The sequence below is a fragment of the Hemibagrus wyckioides genome, linkage group LG21 (genome assembly GCF_019097595.1).
Source record: "Hemibagrus wyckioides isolate EC202008001 linkage group LG21, SWU_Hwy_1.0, whole genome shotgun sequence".
Classification (NCBI taxonomy): Eukaryota; Metazoa; Chordata; class Actinopteri; order Siluriformes; family Bagridae; genus Hemibagrus; species Hemibagrus wyckioides.
This window is the reverse complement of record NC_080730.1, coordinates 8077528-8100632: the sequence shown is the minus strand read 5'-3', so window position 1 is coordinate 8100632 and position 23105 is coordinate 8077528. Positions and strand designations below refer to the sequence as shown.

Genomic DNA, 23105 nt, shown 5'->3' with positions numbered 1-23105 from the left:
CCCTAAAATAGGGGATATGAACAAATGCTTAGTTGAATAAATGAATAAAAATAACACTCAGGTGTAATAAAAGACGCCTTTCACACACTGTTTATTTTTCACAACTCTTTAACTGCTAGAGTATTTCTAATATCAGGTTTATTTGTTTTATTAATACAGAAAATGCATACAGAGATAGTTTCTTTTATACGTCCTAACCTACAGTTTCTTTAAGCTACTTGATACCGTGTAGTTTATAGTGACACTTCAGTGTGTACTGAATCTGGTGTTGTCTCTAATCTCCGTGGTTTTGATCAGTATTTTAGGGGATGGAGAGCTGAACTGCTGGTAGCTGTTTACTCCTTTAGAGCCTGGAATGGGGAAAAACAAAAGACATCATTTTCATGTTTCATGTAAAACACAAATTTCCCCACTTTTGAACCCCCTTTTTTTTTTTTTAGTTTTTGCTCTAAAGCTTTAGCGCCACTGTTGCTAATGTTTGTTTTATAGGAAGCTCCTAGGCTCAGGGTTTAGCATCACTCACCTCAAAATATCTTTAGCGATTTCAAACCAACTTGCTTTATGGTTTCAGACTCTGTACGACATACTGCTGTCTAAAAAAACACAGGACATCGCAGAGCTAAAAGCACAGGTACTAACCATTGAACCAGCGAAGCAGCATGTTCTCTGTCATTTACTTATTTATTTTTATTACATATATATTCTAATCTTATGGTTTGGATAGAAATCTTATTACTGAGCCAAATGACATCTTTTGAGGTGAGTGTGTCTAAAGCTATAAAAATATTAATAACTGTAAACAGAAAACACTTCTTTCTACGTTCCATTTGTGGAAAATTTGGTTACTTCTTTAATAGGAAAGCTTGATACTTACTGAAACTGGGAATGGATTGAATGTTGACAATGGCCTGCTGTCCAATTCTTTAAAAAAAAAAAGGGAGAGAGGGAGGGAGAGAGAATACAATTACTCTTTTAAACTTTTCACTTGTTGTAATATTACCCGTCCTGGTCTCTAAGCTCAGGCATGTTATGTTAGAAAGCTCTCCATAAGCTGTCTCACCTGTCCTCCTCGCCCTCCAGCAGCTTCCTGTAAGTGGCAATCTCGATGTCCAGTGCCAGCTTAACGTTCATGAGCTCCTGGTACTCCCGCAGTTGGCGTGCCATGTCCTGTTTGGCTCTCTGCAGCGCTTCCTCCAGGTCTCTGATGCGAGCTTTGGCCTCCTTCACAGTCAGCTCACCACGCTCCTCTGCCTCAGCGATCTGGTTCTCCATGTTTGTGCGCTGGAAGCAAGAGCAATATTCGGTTTGAATGAATGACGTCTTCAAGCTTTGACTTCTTCAGCAATTTGAGCAACAGGATCAGATCACAGGGGCCAGCTTTCGCTCCCCACGTGCATCAATGAGCCTTGACCCTGTCACCGGTTCACCACTGTTCCTTCCTTGAACCACTTTTGATGGATACTGACCACTGTAGACCGGGAACACCCCACAAGAGCTGCAGTTTTGGAGATGCTCTGATCCAGTCGTCTAGCCATCACAATTTGGCCCTTGTCAAACTCGCTCAAATCCCTACGCTTGCCCATTTTTCCTGCTTCTAACACATCAACTTTGAGGACAAAATGTTCGCTTGCTGCCTAATATATCCCACCCACTAACAGGTGCCATGATGAGGAGATCATCAGTGTAATTCATCTCACCTGTTAGTGGTCATAATGTTATGCCTGATCGGTGTAACTCACTCATGTTTTTTAGGTAAAAGATTGTCCACAAGGGGGAGCTTTTATTCAAGTAGCTTTTACGTGTTGAAAGTGAGGGAATTTGCCAAGATCCTGCACCGGTGGGAACTAAATAGGGCAAATAGGTAGAGGTAACAAATTCAAATAAACTGCTGTGTGAGTTTTCTGGGTAAGGTTGTGGACTTCTGTGAGCAGACCATCAGGACAGCTTGGAGCACATTTCCCATATTTCCAATTCTCTAAACTTTCAATTTTCCAATATTTCCCATATTTGTTAAATTCAATCCTCATCAAACCAATCACTGAACCCTCATGACCTATGGATATGGGCGGAGTCTTACTGGAACACTCTACTCCTACCAGTATTGAAATGTTTCATCACAGGATAAAGCTGCTCAGTCAGATCTCTGTACTGAATTTCAGTGACCCTTCTCTTTCTAATTGGTCAAGCGGGCGGAGAATCCTGCCAGCGATTTAGCACATGGCCTGACAAAGGAAGATAAAAAGCTATACCAGAAGGATTTAATTGATTTCCTGTGTGATATTGAGGAAAATACTAAATCAGCTATAATGGGAGGAAATGAGACTGGCATGATAAATTATTAAAAGTGGCCTTTTATAGGCTCATGGACACCTTGTGGAAAGAAAATGAGCAGGATGTATTTGTTTGCTTCTTACATGTAAGACTTGGGAAAGGTTAGAAAAGTTCTTCTCCCATATCATACCCAATATCCTACCTCCTTGTTTGATGGACTTATAGAAAATAACCCTAAATTAGATCTAAAGACTATAGTCTTGATTGTACTGAATAATAAAGTGCTTGATTTAGAAAGATTTCCATGTAAATTAGATGCTCTTGTTCTTCTGGTAAGCCAGTGCTGCATGGTATGTGTTTGACTACTAGCTTAGATGAATTTTCTAGAAAATATTTAATCATTTGAAGAAAAAAAAGATGTTTAAAAACCGACCATTTGTACGAAATTATTTGTTATTATGAGGTTATCTGTTGAGTTTGTTAAGTGGACTTATTTACCAGACAGATAGAGAATGAAGTGGGAATTGTTGTAGTGACCGATTAAAGGATTAATTCTTCAATGGAAAAACATTTTCTGCTCTAGGAAAGTCTCATTGTGTCACCTGGGCCTTGATGGACTCGATTTCGCTTTGCAGACGGCTGATCATGCGGTTGAGCTCAGCAATCTCAGCCTTGGTGTTCCTCAGCTCGTTCCCGTATTGGGTGGCCTGGCTGGCCATCTGATCGTACTGGAGATAGAACAAAAAAACTCATGCTGGATATCTCCAGTTTATGTCGCAATAACTGCATGTTAAACATGTTCTGATACTGTGTAAAGATTCGACTTGTACGGATGCCTACAACCAGATTAATGAACGTACTGGACATTTTAATCCATGTATAACAATAAGTAGGAATTGTAGAAGTAGTCAACTACTCAGAGCTCTTCATACCTTAGACTTGTACCAGGCCTCAGCTTCCTCACGGCTTTTGGCTGCAATCTCCTCATATTGGGCCTTGACTTCGGCCACAATCTGGTCCATGTCGAGGTTGCGGGAGTTGTCCATCTGCACTACAACGGAGGTGTCCTTGATGCTGGACTGCATCTCACGCAGTTCCTGCATCATAAAGTCGAAAATGACCTTCCTATTCTACAATTCAATTCAGTCCAATTCTGATTCATTTACATCACTCTTATTGTACTATAGAGAAGTCTGGATGTGTTACCTCATCGTAAATAGTCTTTAGGAAGTTGATCTCATCAGTCAGAGCACCCACTTTGTCTTCCAGATCAGCTTTCACCAGGTATGCAGAATCTACATCCTAAAAAGAGTTCATTAATCTGTAGATCTGTCTTCAGGTTAAAAGGACTATATATATACTATATATATGGTTTCCCAGCATACCTCTACTACTAGCAGGTTTTCATTTCAACAAAGCAAGAGCACACCTGATACAATTCACCAGTCACTGGAAGACTTAAACCAACTGATTAGATAAGTAAGATCAGATGTTCTTCAATCTGCAGCTCTTTCTGCTCAGCTTTCCCAAAGGCATATTGGAAGCTGGGAGAGAGCAAATCTATGGACTGTATGAAGCTGAAAAAATGGACGAAATCCATTGATTGAACAGCGGAGCTAATAAATAAGGCCAATTTGATAACATTCATATCTCTTTCAGTGTGTTAGACAGGAAGGGGTTTGATACTTCCCATGAGGGCTGTCATTATCTCTCATACGATATAAGCCTAGGTGTGGTGTCTGGTAGAGAATCATCCATTGTAGAGAACTTGTTCTTCAGGCTATGAAATCAAACATTTGTGTTGTTTGTCTTTGCAAATTAGCTTGTATATTTATACCTCGTGAGCTTTGTTTGTTGTAGACAAACTTACACTTACTACCGCAAAACTTAATTCTGTGCATTTATCGGTTTTATGGAGATAGGTGAAGGTACTTTTTGGTCCATCGAACATGTTAAAAGCTAGAGTGCTGGCTTGTGACACTAATGAAGCAACATTATCCCTGAGGTACTTGTGTTACAGAAGTTGAGGGACAAGTGACCTAGTTCAGCAACTTCTCGCCAAAAGCTTCTCTCGCTTACAGACATGTTTACGGATAATAAAATAATGCGATCATTATGTTAACTGCAAAATTAGTCAAATGCTTTGAACACTTTTTTTTTTGCATTAGTAATTTTAACTTATGTTTTTGCTTGCATTATCCTAGAATATTTAAGCATTTCTGTGTTTGGTTTGACTTTTACACGACATGGAAATATTCATGTTTGTGATATGTAATGCTAGAAAAGTCACACGTATACTTGTCTTGCAGTAACGAATCACACTTTAGATCGGATTTCTAGCATTACATTTACAGTACCAGAGGCGATATGTGTTCGTTTGGCATCCCTTGGATATATCATTTCTAACCCCACCCATGTTTTTGTTGGAAAAGATATAATATTTATAGGCTCCAGCTTTTATAAATATTCATCTGGGCCACTTTTACTGTGGCTCTTTTGTTGACTTGTTTGAGGAAAGCAGACTGTATCACACTGTAGAGTTTACTCTTGTCCCTTGGTGCCTAATTTACCCAATGGCCCATTGTAGTAGGATCAGACCTAAAGTGCACAAAAGCCTCTTTTGTGCTAATGTGTTCCCTGAGAAGACACTGGTGGAATCAAACCTTTTTCAGAATCACAAAGTCATTCTCTAGGTTGTTTCTCTTGTTGATCTCGTCCTCGTACCTGAGCCAAAGCCAACAGAAATGGAAGGGAGGGATTACTGTGGATACAGAGCTAGTCTGTTATATGAAATATATATATTTTTTGTACAGACTATTAGGACATCTTTCAGTATAGTTCTTTACCATAGAGTACATTACAGTATTCAGTATAAATACATGCATATAGTTTACATGCATGCATTTAGTCAAGCCTAATATTCCTACATTTATAGTTCCTGTTCATTTTAACCGAGAACCATACTTGTGCTTGAAGTCTTCCACCAGCCCCTGCATGTTTCTCAGCTCTCCATCCAGCTTGATTTTGTCATTGTTGACCACATCAAGCTGTCTGCGCAGGTTGGCCATATAAGCCTCAAACATGGGCTCGATGTTAGACCTGCCTGGGGTCTGACTCTGCAGAACGTCCCACTTGGTCTCCAGCATCTTGTTCTGCTGCTCCAGGAACCTCACCTGAGGACAGAAACACAGACCATAGTGAAAGCTTGTGATATTTGAAGCTAGGTTCATATTTTCATCGGGTTTTTTTTGGGCACTAGAATTAGGAAGTCATCCAAAATAAAAGCATTTCTTCTTGCTCTGTTAGTCCGTGCAGCCGAAACATAAAGACTCATTGTTTTCCCCGAGGTCTGTTCTGTTATTATCAGTAGTATCTTATAGCCTTACTGAAAGATAAAGTTTGGTGTGGTGCCAAACAGATCAAAGATGCATTGACTCTGGTTACACTTCGTATAGGTCATTAGGTGGAGGTGGTTGAGGCTTTAAAATGACATGCATGTGTTATTTACTGCCTTGTGATTTATCTTCATCAATGTGTAACTCTAGCTGTAGTGAACATCTTCTGTTATTGAGATGCTGTTTATAAAGCTGGATTCCATGGTTTTAAATGGGTCCCTTGGTCCATCACACATATTAAAAACCAAGACTGGTTTAATTTATGGCTGTTGTGCCAGACTAGTAACACTAATGGAGCAACATTATCCCTCAGTTACTTGCATGGCAGTGCTAGATGGTAAAAGGCATGCACATAGATCAGCCACCTCTCTTCAAAGCTAATCTCATTCTTTTTTGAACACTGATCTGAGGCCAGTACTTAGAGACACCCCTTTGGCCCTAACTAGTATCAGTAAAAGTCTCTGTTTCAGTCCAGGGGGCCCCTGGGATTGGGTTGCCATTGTCCCCAGGCACACAAAGGTTCTCTTCATGCTCTCAGGGATAGTGGTGTCTTAGGTGACTCGGCCAAGCCTGACCTGTTTTTTTTTATCAGGTTACAGTCCAGCTTTACAAAAAAGGGCCATGGTGCTAAAGCTCAACTATCGTTTTCATGTGCTTTCCAGCAGTGTCGAGCAAATCGCTCTTGTCTAAGAACACTTGGGCTTCTTAGATGTCGAGAACTAAGTATCCTTTTAAAAAGGAATGGGGTCAACAATTTCACTCCAACTTTGGCGTCATAGTCCTGAAGTACAATACCACCATTGTGAAGCAGCCCTTTAAACCATGTGTTACTTTCAGTAGAAATGTCGATGATGTAAAGGAAAGAAAGGTTCTTGTCCACCTTGTAGCCATCTTTTACCAGACTTCATTAGGTTACATGCTTGCTATTCTTTTGTACAAATTCCTGAAAACATTTCAACTGCTTTAATGGCAATTTTTTTACTCTCTTGGAGCAATAGCCCAAGTCTTACCTTATCGATGAATGAGGCAAAGCGGTTGTTAAGAGATTTCATCTGCTCTTTTTCCTGAGTGCGCACCATCTGGAGGTTGGGGTCGATCTCCAGGTTGAGGGGAGCCAGCAAGCTTTTGTTGACCGAGATGCTGGATATGGGGGCGCCCAAGTAGGTGCTGCTGGTGCTGAAGCTGGGTGACAAAGCTCCAAGGGACATTGTACTAAACCCGGTGCTATAGCCACCATAGCCGCCATAGCCGCCATAGCCGCCAAGCTTCCCACTGCTCCTTACAGAGCTGCTTGAACTGATCCTCTTGCTTCTCAAACTCATGGTGAAGAAATGATGGACGGATGGCTCCAAGCTGAGGATGCTACAGGAGATGTTGTGGAAGTGCAGGAAGCCTGACCTGAGTGAGCTTTTAAATCCCGGGATTTGGGTGGAGTGAGAGAGATGTTGCAAAACCTGTTTCAGTGGATGCACATGCGCAGAAGAAAGACAGTCTGCTCACTATGGGTCTCCTGTCTCAGGAACAGGGAGCACACACACTCGCTCCGTTCCGCTCCACATCCACCCACATAATTTACATACACCCATTCCTACACCTGCGACTTCCCTCCCTCTCTCTCTCTCTCTCTCTCTCTCTCTCTCCCTCCCTCTCTCTTTCTTTCTCTCTCTCTTTCCCTTTACACCATCTCTCGCTCCCTTTACACCATCTCTCTCTCTCTCTCTCTCTCTCTCTCTCTCTCTCTTTACACCATCTCTCTCTCTCTCTCTCTCTCTCTCTCTCTCTCTCTCTCTCTCACTCACTCCCTTTACACCATCTCTCTCTCTCTCTCCCCCCCTTTACCCCATCTCCCACCCCCTCTCTTTCTTTCTTTCTTTCTTTCTTTCTTTCTTTCTTTCTTTCTTTCTTTCTTTCTTTCTTTCTTTCTTTCTTTCTTTCTTGCCCTTTACCTCATTTCTCTTTCTTTCTCTCTCTCTCTCTCTCTCACTCCCTTTACACCATCTCTCTCTCTCTCACTCCCTTTACACCATCTCTCTCTCTCTCTCTCTCTCTCCCTCCCCCTTTACCCCATTTCCCACCCCCCTCTCTTTCTTCTCTTTCTCTCTCTCTCTCTCACTCTCTTTCTTTCCCTTTACCCCATTTCTCTCTCTCTCTCTCTCTCTCTCTCACTAGAACAGTATTATGCTGTACTAATTTAAAAGTACCACAGAGGAGCACGCAGTCCAAAGCTCAAAATGATGTATCAAAAAACGGATATATCATTTCATGAGCAGGAAAATTAAGGAATCATAGTTGCAAATGGAAATGGAGCCCAAATACCAGAATACTGATGCCTAGTTACTACACTGGTGTACCTAATAAACTGACAACAAAATGTATTATAAGAAGAAATTCTAAAAATTTGAACAAACAACCTTCTAACTGCGATGAACTGATCGTTGTCTTACTTTCTAATGACCGCAAACTAATTCTTGACAACAGGGAGCCAGTAACGAAATTATACATCAGACATCTGTTTGCAGAGTTTAGTTAATTATTTAGTTGTCTGTTGGGGAAGGGAGTCACAGTGGTCACCTGGTTTAACCCCATGCTCTGGATACCATCAGTGTAGAGTTTCGCATGTTCTCTCTGTGTCTATGTGGGTTTCATCCAAGTTGACTAGTTTCCTCCAAACCTCAGTAAACCTCCAGGTAATTTGTCCCTGAATTGGAAAGTTCTGAGTTCAAATCCCAATATTGCTAAGCTGTCACTGCTGGGCCGCTGAGTTGTATAAATGAGATAAATTTAGGTCACTCTGAAGAAGTGTGTCTGCCAAATGCCATAAAAAAGGATAATGTAAATGTATGAGTTTGTGAATTTATGTGCTGCCCTGTGATAAGTCTATTCCCACTTCATGCCCAGGATTGGCTCTGGATTCTTCAAGAACTTAGATTCCTGTTCTTGGTCGATATTAATGGAACGTGAGATGGTCCTCTGCTGGATTTTTGAGTTAGTTAGTTAGTGTAGACTTGATTGATTTAATGATTTAATGATTAACTTAATTTATTCCACGGCCACGATTGCTAGGCCCCTGAGCAAGGCCTTTAACTCAACTCAACTACTTAGTTGTATGAATGAGATAAATGTACGTTGCTGTGGATAAAGGCATCTGCCAAATGTCATGAATGTAAGGATCGATTTTATTTGATTTTTTGCTAATAGCACTATTTGCTAAACATTTGAGATTATGCATGTAAATCCAAGGAGAGCAGCAGTTTCTGAAGATCAGTTTTATTTGTCATGTCTGTCAAACAATGACAAAATCACACAGTACAAGCAAAAACAAAAAAATATAACTGCACCATTAAAAACATACAGTATCAGTACACAGGAGTTCATAATAAACTGTAATAAGGCAACGTGTGTTTATGTGTTGTACACAAAAATCTGCCTTTACTTCATACATCATTCAAAATCCCTGTTACTTAAAATATCTAAAATAATAGTGGTTCCTTCAGTCACATTCCTTCTTATTAGCTTGCTTTGCGCTTCACTGCCTTTGACTGGCTTTTGGGTCCTGTTACAGGTTTCTTCTTCTTCTTCAGACTCACCTCCACTGGATAATGATCGCTAATCTCCAGAGCCTAATGAAGACACAAGCATTCGGTTCTTTAAAGTGTAACAGAAACTTTATCATGTGAGAAATATTAGCTAGACATTCTTGTCTTGGTTAAAATATGGACTTGTTCTGCTTTTAACTGGGATGAAAGATGAAGTTCTGTGCTAGAAGCCTGCTATAAACAGAATACCACACACACACATGCACATGCACACACACAAACAAAAACAATAGCATGGTTAGTTATAGAGAATGTGCTTGTGGTAGACTGGATGACTGGAAAAGAAACACTAGATATTGTAAACACTGAGGTTTGGCCCTGGTGTTGGATTAGTGATACATATTGTTTGTAGCAAGTCCGGGAAAGGAATTACGGAAATTCACCAGACGTGTGGAGAGCTCTGCCTTGACCTTTAATCCCATTATATGTGACACCCTGGGGAAAACCCTTTACATGATCAAATTTGAATATATACATATATATAGTTATGGAACTAAAAATGTGTTATTTTTTGTCTGTCTCAATCAGAAGTAAGACTAAACCATTTTATAACCCCCAAAAAGGAGATAATATTCACCGCATTTAAAGATTTCATTTCAAGTCCAATGACACATATCCCCACCGCTACATACACTTACTGTCCAATTTAATAGGAGCAACTGCATAAATGAGCAATCATGTGGCAGCAGCATGATGCATAAATACTATATACAGCTCAAGAGCTTCAGTTAATGTTCACGTCAAACATCAGCATGAAGAGAAACACTGATCTCAGCGACTGTAACGTTTTGTTTTTTAACATGTTTGTAGGCTGGTTTGAGTATTTCAGAAACTGCTGATCTCCTGGGAATTTCACACACAACAATACCAGCGTTAAGGTCCTAGAGATAATGTTTTCCTTCTATTGTGATGTTTGATGTGAAAATTAACTGAAGCTATAGACCTGTATTTGCATGATTTCATGCACTTCTGCTGCTACAGGATTTGCTGATTAGATAACTGAGTGAATGTACAGGTGTTCCTATTAAAATGGATAGTGAGTGTACATACTTAATTTTACTTCTCACTACTTCTCAATTTTAAAGAAATATAAATTCAGAGTAGGGAATAAGTTAAAACCCTTATCAGCATCCTCCACATCAGGCTCTGTCTCATCACCCAAGGTGAAATCCCCTCACAGCAATTAAACACATCCTTCATCACTGTCTCTTCACTCGTCTAGTCACACTAACATCTGTGTCTAAATATCTATTAATAAATCAGTCTGGCTTATGTTGGCTGAATTTCCTTCATGTTAGATCATTAAAAACTTGCTACTAAACCAATTACTGTAAATATCTAACATAAATTGTGAGAATAGTTTTTTTAGCTCCAAAGATTTTAGATATTTTGAGGCAGACTGATCAAATTTGTTAACTAACTATTATAGCTAATTTACACCGATCAGCTATAACATTATGACCACCTCCCTAATATTGTGTTGGTCACCTTTTTGCTGCCAAAACAGCCCTGACCCATTGAGGCATGGACTCCACTAGATCCCTGAAGGTGTGCTGTGGTATCTGGCACCCAGATGTTAGCAGCAGATCCTTTAAGTCTTGTAAGTTGTATGGTGGGGCCTCCATGGATTGGACATGTTTGTTCAGCACATCCCACAGATGCTCAATTGGATTGAGATCTGGGGAATTTGGAGGCCAAGTTGTTGCTGCTTGGTCTTGAGCTACTGGTCTGCGGCTGTGCAGGCCCATACGCGGCAAACTGTGATGCACTGTGTATTCTGACACCTTTCTATCAGAACCAGCATTATCTTTGTCAGCAATTTGAGCAACAGTAGCTCGTCTGTTGGATCGGATCACATGGGCCAACCTTCTCTTCCCATGTGCATCAGTGAGCCTTGGCCACCCATGACCCTCTCATCGGTTCACCACTGTTCCTTCCTTGGACCACTTTTGATAGATACTGACCACTGCAGACCGGGAACACCCCACAAGAGCTGCAGTTTTGGAGATGCTCTGATCCAGTGGTCTAGCCATCACAATTTGGCCCTTCATCAAACTCGCTCAAATCCTTACTCTTGCCCATTTTTCCTGCTTCTAACATCAACTTTGAGGACAGAATGTTCACTTGCTGCTTAATATATCCCACCCACTAACAGGTGCCATGATGAGGAGATACTCAGTGTTATTCACTTCACCTGTCAGTGCTCATAATGTTATGGCTGATCGGTGTATTATGTAATGCTTTTATAATCTTTGCAAAATAAAAAAAAGCATCACAATATAAAGCAAGGTTAGAAAGTTAAATACAGTATATTTCTTTCTTAATATATAAATGACCAACTAGACAACCAAACTGTTTGTTTATAGCATTCATTATTTGTAAGTAATTGAGTTTTTATGGACAGATTTCTTCAACTTCCTGAAATGTGCAAGGAAAACAAGTGGTAATTTGCTCAAAAGCAAAAGTCAAGGACACCCTATTTCCTTTTTAGCCTCAGTTTCATACCAAGCTATAACTGTAATGAAGACTCTAAAGTGATTCTGATATTGCATGCGTTTTGATGCTCTTACCGTTTCCTCCGACAGCTTATAGGCGTCTTGGAAGTTAAAGGGTTTTGCTGATTTCGACACTACTGCCTTCAACAGCTTGTCCTTGTACACCACAATCCTACAGGAATGTTCAGTTATTAAAGGATTACAGAATGAAGTACAAAGGTATACAGTTTCATTTGTCCTCCAAATGGCAGCTATTAATGTTAATTTAACAAGATTAAGCAGTAATATTGACAAGCTGGGATAAAATTGTATGAAACCTGTCGTATGTATGGTCGTTGGACTGGCTGGCTGTGGTGTCCACATCATCCCCTATCAGCCAGTGGAAGTCTGGGTCACCACGGATCCTGATCTTTTTCATCTTCTTCTTGGAGACGTACGCACCATCTGCATTAAAGTCCCCCAGCATCATTATATTCTGTAAGGCATGTATACATGTTCATTTCATGATATTTACTGATTTTGACTTCATTATAGGATTCAGATTCACTGAAAATAAGACTTGTTCAGGGTGTATTTCATATATGTAATGCCAATATGGCATAAATACAAGTAAAAAATTTCTTTAATTGGTCTATTAATAAACCAAAATGTTAAACAAATTATTTTATTAGTATTTTATTTTAATAATTATTTATTATTTTATTATTTTAAAGAAGAAAGAATTAAAGTTTCTGCCTGTTGGGTTTTAATTAAGTAAAAAAGAAAGAAAAATAGAAATAAATATACAAAAAATAGTTCATTTTGACAGTGAAATTTTTTCAAGACTGCAAACAATGGATAAGTAAAAGCAATCTGATTAAAACTCGCTCAGCATCAAAAAATGTATAGTGTTTTTTGCTTGTGTGTTTTCGCCTTGTCGTTTGAAAACTTTATTTTTTTCTTAATTGATTAATAACTGCTTAATAATAACTCACTCTCATATAGTCTGTCGTAAATCATGGTGCATTCAAGTCATGTCGGAAAGATCGTATTTACGAGTTGAACCAACATAAAATGTCAGCACAAAGTCGTAATTACGAGTGGGAGAAAACTGAATTTTCTTTGAGCTCTGAGATTTTCTAAGTTGGGGGGGGGCGTGTCAGTAAGAAAACATGGTGGATGCAGTAAATGTATCTAAATTGAACGTTTACATACACTATATTGCCAAAAGTATTCGCTCACCTGCCTTGACTCGCATATGAACTTAAGTGACATCCCATTCCTAATCCATAGGGTTCAATATGACGTCGGTCCACCCTTTGCAGCTATAACAGCTTCAACTCTTCTGGGAAGGCTGTCCACAAGGTTTAGGAGTGTGTTTATGGGAATTTTTGACCATTCTTCCAGAAGCGCATTTGTGAGGTCACACACTGATGTTGGACGAGAAGGCCTGGCTCTCAGTCTCCGCTCTAATTCATCCCAAAGGTGTTCTATCGGGTTGAGGTCAGGACTCTGTGCAGGCCAGTCAAGTTCATCCACACCAGACTCTGTCATCCATGTCTTTATGGACCTTTGGTTTGGCTTTGTGCACTGGTGCACAGTCATGTTGGAAGAGGAAGGGGCCAGCTCCAAACTGTTCCCACAAAGTTGGGAGCATGGAATTGTCCAAAATGTCTTGGTATGCTGAAGCATTCAGAGTTCCTTTCACTGGAACTAAGGGGCCAAGCCCAGCTCCTGAAAAACAACCCCACACCATAATCCCCCCCTCCACCAAACTTTACACTTGGCACAATGCAGTCAGACAAGTACCGTTCTCCTGGCAACCGCCAAACCCAGACTCGTCCATCAGATTGCCAGATGGGAAGCGCGATTCGTCACTCCAGAGAACGCGTCTTCACTGCTCTAGAGTCCAGTGGCGGCGTGCTTTACACCACTGCATCCGACACTTTGCATTGCACTTGGTGATGTATGGCTTGGATGCAGCTGCTCGGCCATGGAAACCCATTCCATGAAGCTCTCTGCGCACTGTTCTTGAGCTAATCTGAAGGCCACATGAAGTTTGGAGGTCTGTAGCGATTGACTCTGCAGAAAGTTGGTGACCTCTTCGCACTATGCGCCTCAGCATCCGCTGACCCCGCTCCGTCAGTTTACGTGGCCTACCACTTCGTGGCTGAGTTGCTGTCGTTCCCAAACACTTCCACGTTCTTATAATACAGCTGACAGTTGACTGTGGAATATTTAGGAGCGAGGAAATTTCACGACTGGATTTGTTGCACAGGTGGCATCCTATCACAGTTCCACGCTGGAATTCACTGAGCTCCTGAGAGCGACCCATTCTTTCACAAATGTTTGTAAAAACAGTCTGCATGCCTAGGTGCTTGATTTTATACACCTGTGGCCATGGAAGTGACTGGAACACCTGATTCTGATTATTTGGATGGGTGAGCGAATACTTTTGGCAATATAGTGTATCTCAGAAGCTGGTTTCAATTTAAGAAAGTTAATTGTCTGCACAAAATATGATAGTAATGTATGATTACAATATAATATGTAATGATAAAGTTTACAGTGGCTTGACTGATTGATTAACAGTTGATTAAAATCATAATCATGCCCGATGTGCATTCTTTGCTCTTCGTTTTCTAGATAGAGTGTATTTTTTTGTAGTTAATTAAGACAAGGCACACGTCCATAATTGCTCCATATGCGTCAAGTGACTTGAATGCATCTGATGTCATAATTACGACTTCCCAATTCTTTAAAAAAAACTTCCCAGAAGGAATTGAATGTACAGTTATAGTACCTGGCCCTCACTTGCACTACATACCCTGATTGTCTCTTAAATTTAATGACAAAAAAACTTCAGAAATGCTGCACTGAATATTTTAGGGTTTAACCATTAAAAATAATAATAAATTAACAAAGTGTCTTTAAACTCTTTCAGTGACCAGTTTTCCATTCAGGATATTTAGAGTATTTTACTCACGTTAGTCTTCCACTTCTCAGTGACAGCCATGCACACATCATACAACTCATCTATTTCTTTCTGTGAGTCTTTGGGCTTTGTGTGGACCGGAATCAATACCAGGTCATTTATCACTAGAAACACAGACACACACACACACACCACAAACAAGTTAGGACACGTTTGCATTCTTGACGTCATTTTAAAATGTACTGAATGTACCAAATGTTTCTCTCTTGTCCTGGTTTGGTCAAAAAGACAGAATGTTTACCTCTCTATTCTTTTCAAAGATTCAGATAAGGGGAATTCTTTTTTTTCCCCAGCTCTACGTGTTTATCTTTAGCTTATCTTCAACAATGATCAGCATTTTTGTTTTTTAAAATCAATGGGATAATGCCTTTAAAGTGATACTTTGGCAGAAATGAAATACAGAACCAGTTAGCAAAAATGTTAAACTGGTATCTAGAAGAATCAATCAGTTGTTATCTGCAAGTCCTTGTAGCTCCTGTGTGGAACTAAGGAAGCAAAATTCAGGGCCATAAAATGTTGTGTGGTCAATCAGTGACATTTGGTTTAAAATGGAATATTTGGTTTCTTTCTCAGCTGCATGTTTAATATATCACTTTAATAGACCAATTTCCATTCTGTAATGTTTGCACATTTTGTACTGTTACTATATGTAACATAATTGCACATCATGTTACTGCAGTTAACATATAACCTGTTGCACATTGCCAAAAGTTTTGGGACACCCTTCCAAATCATTGAACCCAGGTGTTGTTTTTCAGGGGTTGGGCTCGGCCCCTTAGTTCCAGTGAAAGGAACTCTTAATGCTTCAGCTTCATACCAAGACATTCATGCGCCCAACTTTGTGGGAACAGTTTGGGGATGACCCCTTCCTGTTCCAACATGACTGCACACCAGTGCATAAAGCAAGGTCCATAAAGACAAGGATGAGTGAGTTTGGTGTAGAGGAACTTTACAGAGTCCTGACCTCAACCCGATAGATACACCTTTGGGATGAATTAGAGTAGAGACTGTGAGCCAGACCTTCTCATCCAACATCAGTGCCTGACCTCACAAATGCAGTTCTAGGGGAATGGTCAGAAAATTCCCATAAACACACTCCTAAACCTTGTGGAAAGGGCAGGCCAACTCCATATTACATTCATGTGTATGTAAAGGCAGGCGTCCCAAAACTTTTGGCAATATAGTGTATCGCATTTCATTTCTATTTCTATTTCTATTTTTTTCCATTTAATTTGCAAGTCTATCTATCTATCTATCTATCTATCTATCTATCTATCTATCTATCTATCTATCTATCTATCTATCTATCTATCTATCTAAATGTAGTTTATTTATTTGCACCATCTAAGGTGGACTAAGCTGGGTTTTCAGTTGAATATGATACATAAGTGTGTACATGACACATAAAATCTTGAATCTAGAAATATGAATCTTCCTCATGTGGAGACTTCAACTGTAATGATTTCTGACTTCAGCTATAATGTGACAATTGCAAGGAGTTTCCTTTTAGGGCTCTTTGGCAGTCCTGGGATTTGAATACAGCCATTCAGTCAAAAGCACCAGAGCTTAAGCTGCTGCACTTTAAATATAATACTTATATAAAGAAACAATGCATTTAATTCATTCATTTAACTCGAATGTGAATCATTACTTCTGTCAGATAATCTGAAGCGCAGAATGAAGGGCTCTCGCGCGAAGGCGTCCTCGTCTCCTGCCTGGTTGTCTTCATATTGGTATGTGTCAATCAGCTTGACCTCGTCTGATCTAATACATGTAACACAGAATGTCAAAATTATTTCCTCTATTTCACTGAACATCTTTCAACATGAGTACACAGTCATACAGAAACAACGTGTATCTTTATCATAGTGTTAACATGATGGCAAGAATATATTTATTTAAAAAAAACTGCAAGTGAATCTGCCAGTCATAATTATAAACACTTGGCATGCAATTTGAATATGCTAACCCACATTTTATTAAATACCTCTCAGACAGTTTGTTATTTTCTGTTTGCACCTGCACACAATACTTTTAAGTAATATAGTCGGTCCTGTTTCCTACAATATTGATAAACTACAAACATTTGTAAACCCATAATGGCCCTGACCAGGCAGTTACTAATGCTGGAAATGCATCACTGCTGTTTTTGTCCTAGAAGCCTTATATCTGACTGATTACATGTACTTGCATGAAGAAGGAAAGGAAAATAAAAAAGAAAGGAAAAGAAAAGAAGAGAAAGGGACAGAAAGAAAAGGAAAGGAAAATAAAGAGAAGAGAAGAGAAGAGAAGAGAAGAGAGAAAAGAAAAGAAAAGAAAAGAAAAGAAAAGAAAGGGAATAAAACATAACTTTCTGCCTAGTTTCAAGTTCGTTCAATCAACCGAGACATGCTTGTTTAGACTTGTATTGGCACTAAGACTAAATATAGATAACGAGTAATGGACGGGCTTAAGGCTGTTTTTGCACTTCTGAATACCACTTGTTTGTAAATGGTACTATTTGCAGTTGTCCCAGTTTTACGTTCGAAATTTGGGGCCACGCCTCCTACCTAAATCTGATTAACATGTGGAGTGATAATAAACTATATTTAAACCTGCTGGCTGCCAGATGCAGGAATAAAAACACCATCCTTTCAGCAGGCTTTGCTGCGTTCCTTTTAGTAACGTAATATGCGGTTTGGGACGCAGCCCAAGTATTTTATCCTTTGAGGCAGTGATTATCTGTTGCTGTTGTTGTGGTTTCCTCGGAATTACAAACCTGTTATGAGATTAAAAAAACTCTTTAGTGCACATTAACCTAACTGTCATAGTGAACTAGTGTATAGAGAAACCTCACTGTCTTTTTAACTAGCGTGTTAATGTTACACATTCGACCATTAGCTGAAAAGCATTTAGCTTCTCTGTTTTTTCTGACCTGATTGTCAATGCCGCACGCTGCATGTCTGCTGCAAAACCACAGCAGTGAAGCAACAGAGGCAGCTAGCACTCTAATACAAGCTACTCAGACTTCTCTGTTATGACATCTCTGTTAAACTACTAGACATTTTAGTGTGCATGCTTTCAGGTGGGATGATGGAAGCTGTAAAACTGGGCTATGAATTTCTCAGAAACTCAGGAATATCTCTCTTGTAACTCAATAATTATATATATATTGATATTGAAATGTTTTTTTAACAAAAATATATACACTGGTCAGGCATAACATTATGACCACCTGCCTAATATTGTGCTGGTCCCCCTTTTTGCTGCCAGAACAGCCCTGACCCATTATGCACTGTGTATTCTGACACCTTTCTATCAGAACCAGCATTAACTTCTTTAGCAGTTTGAGCAACAGTAGCTCGTCTGTTGGATCGGATCACACGGGCCAGCCTTCGGGAACTGACCACTGCAGACTGGGAACACCCCACAAGAGCAACTTTAGAGATGCTCTGATCCAGTTGTCTAGCCATCACAATTTGGACCTTGCTTAATATATCCCACCCACCCAGGTCCCACGATGAGGAGATAATCAGTGTTACTCACTTTACCTGTCAGTAGTCATAATGTTATGCCTATAACCCTAGCTTTGAAGAATTAAGGAAGCGATTCAAGCCTATTGTTTTGAGCTTTTCAACGTCATTTGTTTTGCTTTTGCTAGACCTGTGTGGCATATAGTAACGTAAAATTGCGTCTTTGTTATACTTAGCAACTCAACGATAAATATATATACATGTATCTCGGTGCTGAAGTGCATGAAACATGTCCTAACCTGTGTGTGTGAGTGTGTGTTATCACAAGCATGTTTTCGTTTGAATTATTTGCATGCAGGAACTTTTTTGTTTTGCTTTTTTCCTTCTTTTTGTTTGAGCTATTCCTTTCAATAGTGATACTACACATATAAATTCACCTATAGAGACACGCAAATTGCTCCTTGTACAGTGAGCGCCCCAGGCTGGAGCTCAATTCCATGCTGTAGGGACGTTTCTTGTTAGCACTGTCGAACAAAAAATAGATCAGTGTTTGGAGAATAATGAATAAAAGCATGACAGTCTTTCTTGGCATTGATATTTAAAATATATGGACGTATGCATTGATCAGTTTTACAGACCCTGTGCTGTTCAACTTTTGCAGGAATTGAGCCATGGCCTTGCCTGTCTTGTCCACTACTTCAAGGATGACAATTATGCTATAGCGCGAAACAATCTACATGGGCATAAAAAAAAAAGAAATAGCGCCTTAATTTCAGGTATAGGAGTGGTAGATTACAGATGATTTGTAGTAAGTATGTTTTAAAAGGTAAAATAATGCATGTAAATTAATCAAGATTATTTATTAATGATTAATTTAATTTAAAAATAAAAGTTTTTACTGTACCCTCTACAAGGTTCTGTCAGGTATATATATATATATATATATATATATATTATTATCTTTTTTCCCTTTTTGTTATGGTTATTTTATTCAAGAAATTACACCAATAAACAGATTTAGAAGATTGTTCTTCCAGTACAAGGCAAAGATTTTCTCCTGAAATCTTTACTGAAATATCTGCTATAAAACCAATGGTTACAGCCAAGCCAATTTACATTTTAGTGCAATTTATACGCCAGTGAAATGCAAACTTGATGCTACTTTCTTGTTTGTGATTTTTATGGAAAATTATATATCACTAAATTTAAAAACCTCATTGACCGTAATTATATATTGAATTTTGTCTGGAAGAAATACAGTGTGTATTGTGATATTAACAGGAAGTGATGTAAAGAACATTGCGACATCTCCGTCGAAACACTCATAAAAACGGCGCTAATGTAATTACCTTTATGAGGTACTTTACGATGTTTTCATCTGACAGCTTACTTAAGCCGAGACGCCTGATGTTAAAGGCTGCAATCTTCATGATGATAGTCTATAGAAAAAGAAGATAAAGATCTGCTGGTCTGTAATTGAAAAGAACTTCCATGTAATAACTTCCATTTCACAAGCGATTGAAAGCTCGCGTCACACTGTTGTGAAGTACAACAATTCTGCTGTACTTCATTAATAACGCAAATTCCAAAAGATTTGTTTCATAAGCAGAAAAGCAAATTCTCAGGAAACAACCTTCCGTGCGAGAGACTCAAGCAATTCTAACCACAATGTCACATCTTGGTCCAAGAGGAAACACAAGAGTTTCACATCTCTCGGCTCATTCTAAACAGCAATAGTATGATATTTAGGGCACATTCATTCAAACTAAAAGGAAACAGTAATAGATTAATTATTAGCCCAAGCTTCCATGAACATTGGCAACTCATTAACAAAACTAAGATCTTCAATCTTAAAATACAATCTTAAAAGTAATACAGAGATATATCACTATACTCAGCCCTTTAATAAAGAGTTTCAAAATGCATCTTCTACTATTTTCTTAGCTAATTCTAGTCACTGAATAATTCATAGTAGCTACAGTTCAAGATAAATGATAGCCAGGGGGCAGTTAGTTTTTACTGGTGTTGTAATACATGATCTATTGCAATTCGATAATCTATTACAGTCTCGCTGAAATCTCACTTACTGTTATGCTTGCCTCTTGTTTTGTGTGCTCACTTCCCCGCTTCTTTTGTGGGTATGAAGCAGACGGAGTAGAGCAGATTGTTTACTTCCTGGATTTGAGCCACAGCCAACTCGCTTCTGCTACGCTTTACATACTGAAGGTTGCTGAACTGCACAGTGGGTGTGGACTGTCATGGGAACTATGTTTGTCTCATATAAAACACATGAAAGGGTTCTTTTGGTCAAATTTGAAAGTCATAATTGCTTTTGTGGTGAAACAGCATACAATATTATTATGCTGTACAGTAAAAACAATATATGTATAAAATAAAAAATAGCATAGTGTCCTGAGAAAATGAAGGTCCTCATGCCCTGTCCAGCTCTCTTTGTGTAATTGCATGTTTCCGTGTATCTCCTCCATGCTTTTGAAACTGTGCATGAGGAACACACAGAACCTTTTTTCCAACGGCACGTATGGATGTGCCATCCTGATGGAGCTGGGCTACCTGTGCAACCTGATTGGGTTGTAGATAGTTCCTCATGCTACAAGACTACGTCGCTGTACTTTGTCTTTATGTGTAGCACCTTTGGTCTAGGAGGAACGTTGTCTCACTTCACTGTGTACTGCATCAGCTATATATGGTTGAAGTGACAATAAAGCTTCTTTGACTTTGACTTGACTTGAAGTAGTAACAGGGATCCTAAAAAAACACATGAGACAAATCAATCAAGAGCAATTGTCTGTTGCCACTACCTTTGAAACTATTCGCTTTTTAGGGGGTTGTCTTGCTTTTGCCTATACCCCCGTTGTCACGTTCACACTTCCAGATATCCTGATAGCAGACTGATATCTCTAAAGTTTCACTGACTTAGCGATAAACTGTAAAGTAAAGTGTTCCCTTCATTTTTTAAGCATTGTATTTAAATACATTATACTTAAACAGACCATAGAAATACACTGATGATTACTGATGATTGGATGATTGGAATTATCCAATACAGTTAGGATCAATAGATCATTGATCATTTGTCCCTGACTGCTTAATGAAGTCAGGAGCAGAAGTCATTAACAGTTCATGTGGATTGTATGCTGTGTATGTCATGGGGTTGATGTACAGGTCCTCCCTTTCTGCCTGTTTGACGTGGATTGAAGTACAGTTCGTTTGTGTTCTTTCGTCAATCAGTGTGCTGTTGTTTGTGTTTCCAGGTAGATCTGTCATTCGTTTGTTTAGCCAATTGTGTGCAACCATTTCGTGTTAAGTCACTTAATTTTCTGTTCCATTTACACCCTGCTGTTTCTTTGTTTCAACGAGAAGCCGTATTATGAGTGTTCCTATTGTAAGTTCGAAGACTTGTTTCTCTTTTTGTGAAAGTCCAGTTTTTTCACTCATGCCTGTTTTTCCACTTTATTATGAATCACCATCCCAGTTTATTGTCACTCACCTTTTATTTTTTTTAACCTACATTATAGACTATACTATGTTGATTCACTTGCGTCATGCCTTGTTCGACTGCTGTTAAAATTTATCAATGAATTTTATTTAAAATTATTTCATTTTAACATGGTTAATAATTTTGTTGTGATTTTTTTTTTTGTCTTATTTATGAAATTTTTGGAATCTATTGTCTTATTTATGAACTATGACACCATGAATTTCTTATATTGAAGATTATTTATTTATTTTTAATTTAATACTCAAGTCCTTATAGCATTAAAAGTGTTGTTTGTGAAATGTTGGAAATGTTTTAGTCTTTGCTAATATTTTAACTTGTAGCTGCTATATAAATTTTTTATTTTATTTCAATTTATTATTAATATTCATTTTAATTCATATTTTAATTTCAATTTAATATTTTAATATTACTATATATTAATTCATTCTAATTTTCGATTTTAACTTAAGTGCTATATAAATAGATATTTAAAAGAATTTTAAAAAAAATATATAAGATTAAGGTTATTTTAATTTAATCGTGAAGTACACAGCACCCCTGCCTTTCGCCCAGTGTGTGCTGGGATATGCTCCAGCAGATCCTCGTGACTCTAATTAGGAATAAAGCGGGTATAGAAAATGGATGGATGAATGAAGTACAAAGCACTATAAAAACCTTCCACTCTGTGTTTTCCACATGCTCAAACTTGCCTAGACTTGGCATGCCTCATATTAGTTTAATACACATGTAACTATTGTAAAGTTATGTAATTATTTCTGTTGTTTTATTGCCAGCAGGATTACGGCACAGATAAGAAGGAAGAATCCACACACGCGTCCTTTTGTGAGGCAGTTAGCCTGGAGGTTTAGGTGATACATGTGTATCTTCGATACAGTTAGGTCAGCATGAGTGATTCATTCACGAGGAGAAAAATTGCTAACAGTTATTAGCACAGGTGAATGAATAGTGCTGGTTCTCTGTCTGTGTCTGAATTTTTGTGATTTCACAGTTCTCCAGGAAGGCAAATGATTGATCAGCAAGTTGCTCAACTGGATTCTCTGTCACTTGTAAGTCACTTCAACTAACTACATCTGCTAAATCAATACAAATCAATAAATATTTTTTTAAAAAATCTTTATACTATACATGCATTGTCTTTATCACTCTTATCATTAGCATAACAAACTGGGACCTAAAATACAGTCCATTGCATAAGTTTTCACCCCCCGCTGAAATTTTCCAGATTTTGTCGTTTTATATCCTGTACATGAAATGGACTTAATTGGAATTGTGTCATAAATCTACACAAAACAGCCCATAATATAATAAAGGTCATGGTTTTCATAATAGAATAAAGGTGAGGGCAAATACAGTACACAAATTTAAAAAAAAAAAAAAAAAAAAGTGATTTTGTAAATCATCA

The 23105-nt window shown here is 38.6% G+C and overlaps 2 protein-coding genes across 5 annotated transcripts; both read right to left on the bottom strand.

Annotated features, from left to right (window-relative positions):
* Positions 1-62: 62 nt before the first annotated feature.
* On the bottom strand, positions 63-7240 carry si:dkey-222f2.1 (intermediate filament protein ON3). Of its 2 annotated transcripts, XM_058373956.1 has the most exons (10): positions 6677-7240; positions 5236-5444; positions 4935-4995; positions 3478-3573; positions 3204-3368; positions 2874-2999; positions 1061-1281; positions 875-921; positions 524-593; positions 63-350 (listed from the first exon to the last, which is right to left on the bottom strand). In XM_058373956.1, the coding sequence occupies exons 1-9, from the start codon at positions 6986-6988 to the stop codon at positions 568-570; spliced, it is 1263 nt and encodes a 420-aa protein (XP_058229939.1). In that variant the 5' UTR covers positions 6989-7240; the 3' UTR covers positions 63-350; positions 524-567. The 2 variants fall into 2 exon arrangements, with proteins under 2 accessions (XP_058229939.1, XP_058229938.1); XM_058373955.1 differs by lacking the exon at positions 524-593 and having other exon boundaries at positions 6677-7238.
* Positions 7241-8917: 1677 nt separating this feature from the next.
* dnase1l4.2 (deoxyribonuclease 1 like 4, tandem duplicate 2) lies at positions 8918-20426 on the bottom strand. Of its 3 annotated transcripts, none has more exons than XM_058373958.1 (9): positions 20271-20426; positions 19533-19622; positions 18822-18916; positions 18621-18707; positions 16383-16495; positions 14723-14835; positions 12075-12232; positions 11833-11929; positions 8918-9286 (listed from the first exon to the last, which is right to left on the bottom strand). In XM_058373958.1, the coding sequence occupies exons 2-9, from the start codon at positions 19611-19613 to the stop codon at positions 9176-9178; spliced, it is 855 nt and encodes a 284-aa protein (XP_058229941.1). In that variant the 5' UTR covers positions 19614-19622; positions 20271-20426; the 3' UTR covers positions 8918-9175. The 3 variants fall into 3 exon arrangements, with proteins under 3 accessions (XP_058229941.1, XP_058229942.1, XP_058229943.1); XM_058373959.1 differs by having other exon boundaries at positions 19533-19645; positions 20271-20375; XM_058373960.1 differs by lacking the exon at positions 19533-19622 and having other exon boundaries at positions 20271-20370.
* Positions 20427-23105: the final 2679 nt, after the last annotated feature.

Excerpts from the sequence above, each read along its gene's own strand:
- dnase1l4.2 (XM_058373958.1), bottom strand. The coding sequence starts at position 19,613 with ATGAAGATTGCAGCCTTTAACATCAGGCGTCTCGGCTTAAGTAAGCTG. Across the intron at positions 18,917-19,532 it reads TCGTAAAGTACCTCATAAAG|ATTGTTTCGCGCTATAGCAT; the intron begins GTAATTACATTA and ends ATGCCCATGTAG. Across the intron at positions 18,708-18,821 it reads CAAAAGTTGAACAGCACAGG|TGCTAACAAGAAACGTCCCT; the intron begins GTCTGTAAAACT and ends TTTGTTCGACAG.
- si:dkey-222f2.1 (XM_058373955.1), bottom strand. The coding sequence starts at position 6,988 with ATGAGTTTGAGAAGCAAGAGGATCAGTTCAAGCAGCTCTGTAAGGAGC. Across the intron at positions 5,445-6,676 it reads TTGCCTCATTCATCGATAAG|GTGAGGTTCCTGGAGCAGCA; the intron begins GTAAGACTTGGG and ends TTCTGTCCTCAG. Across the intron at positions 351-874 it reads TCAATCCATTCCCAGTTTCA|GCTCTAAAGGAGTAAACAGC; the intron begins GTAAGTATCAAG and ends TCCCCATTCCAG.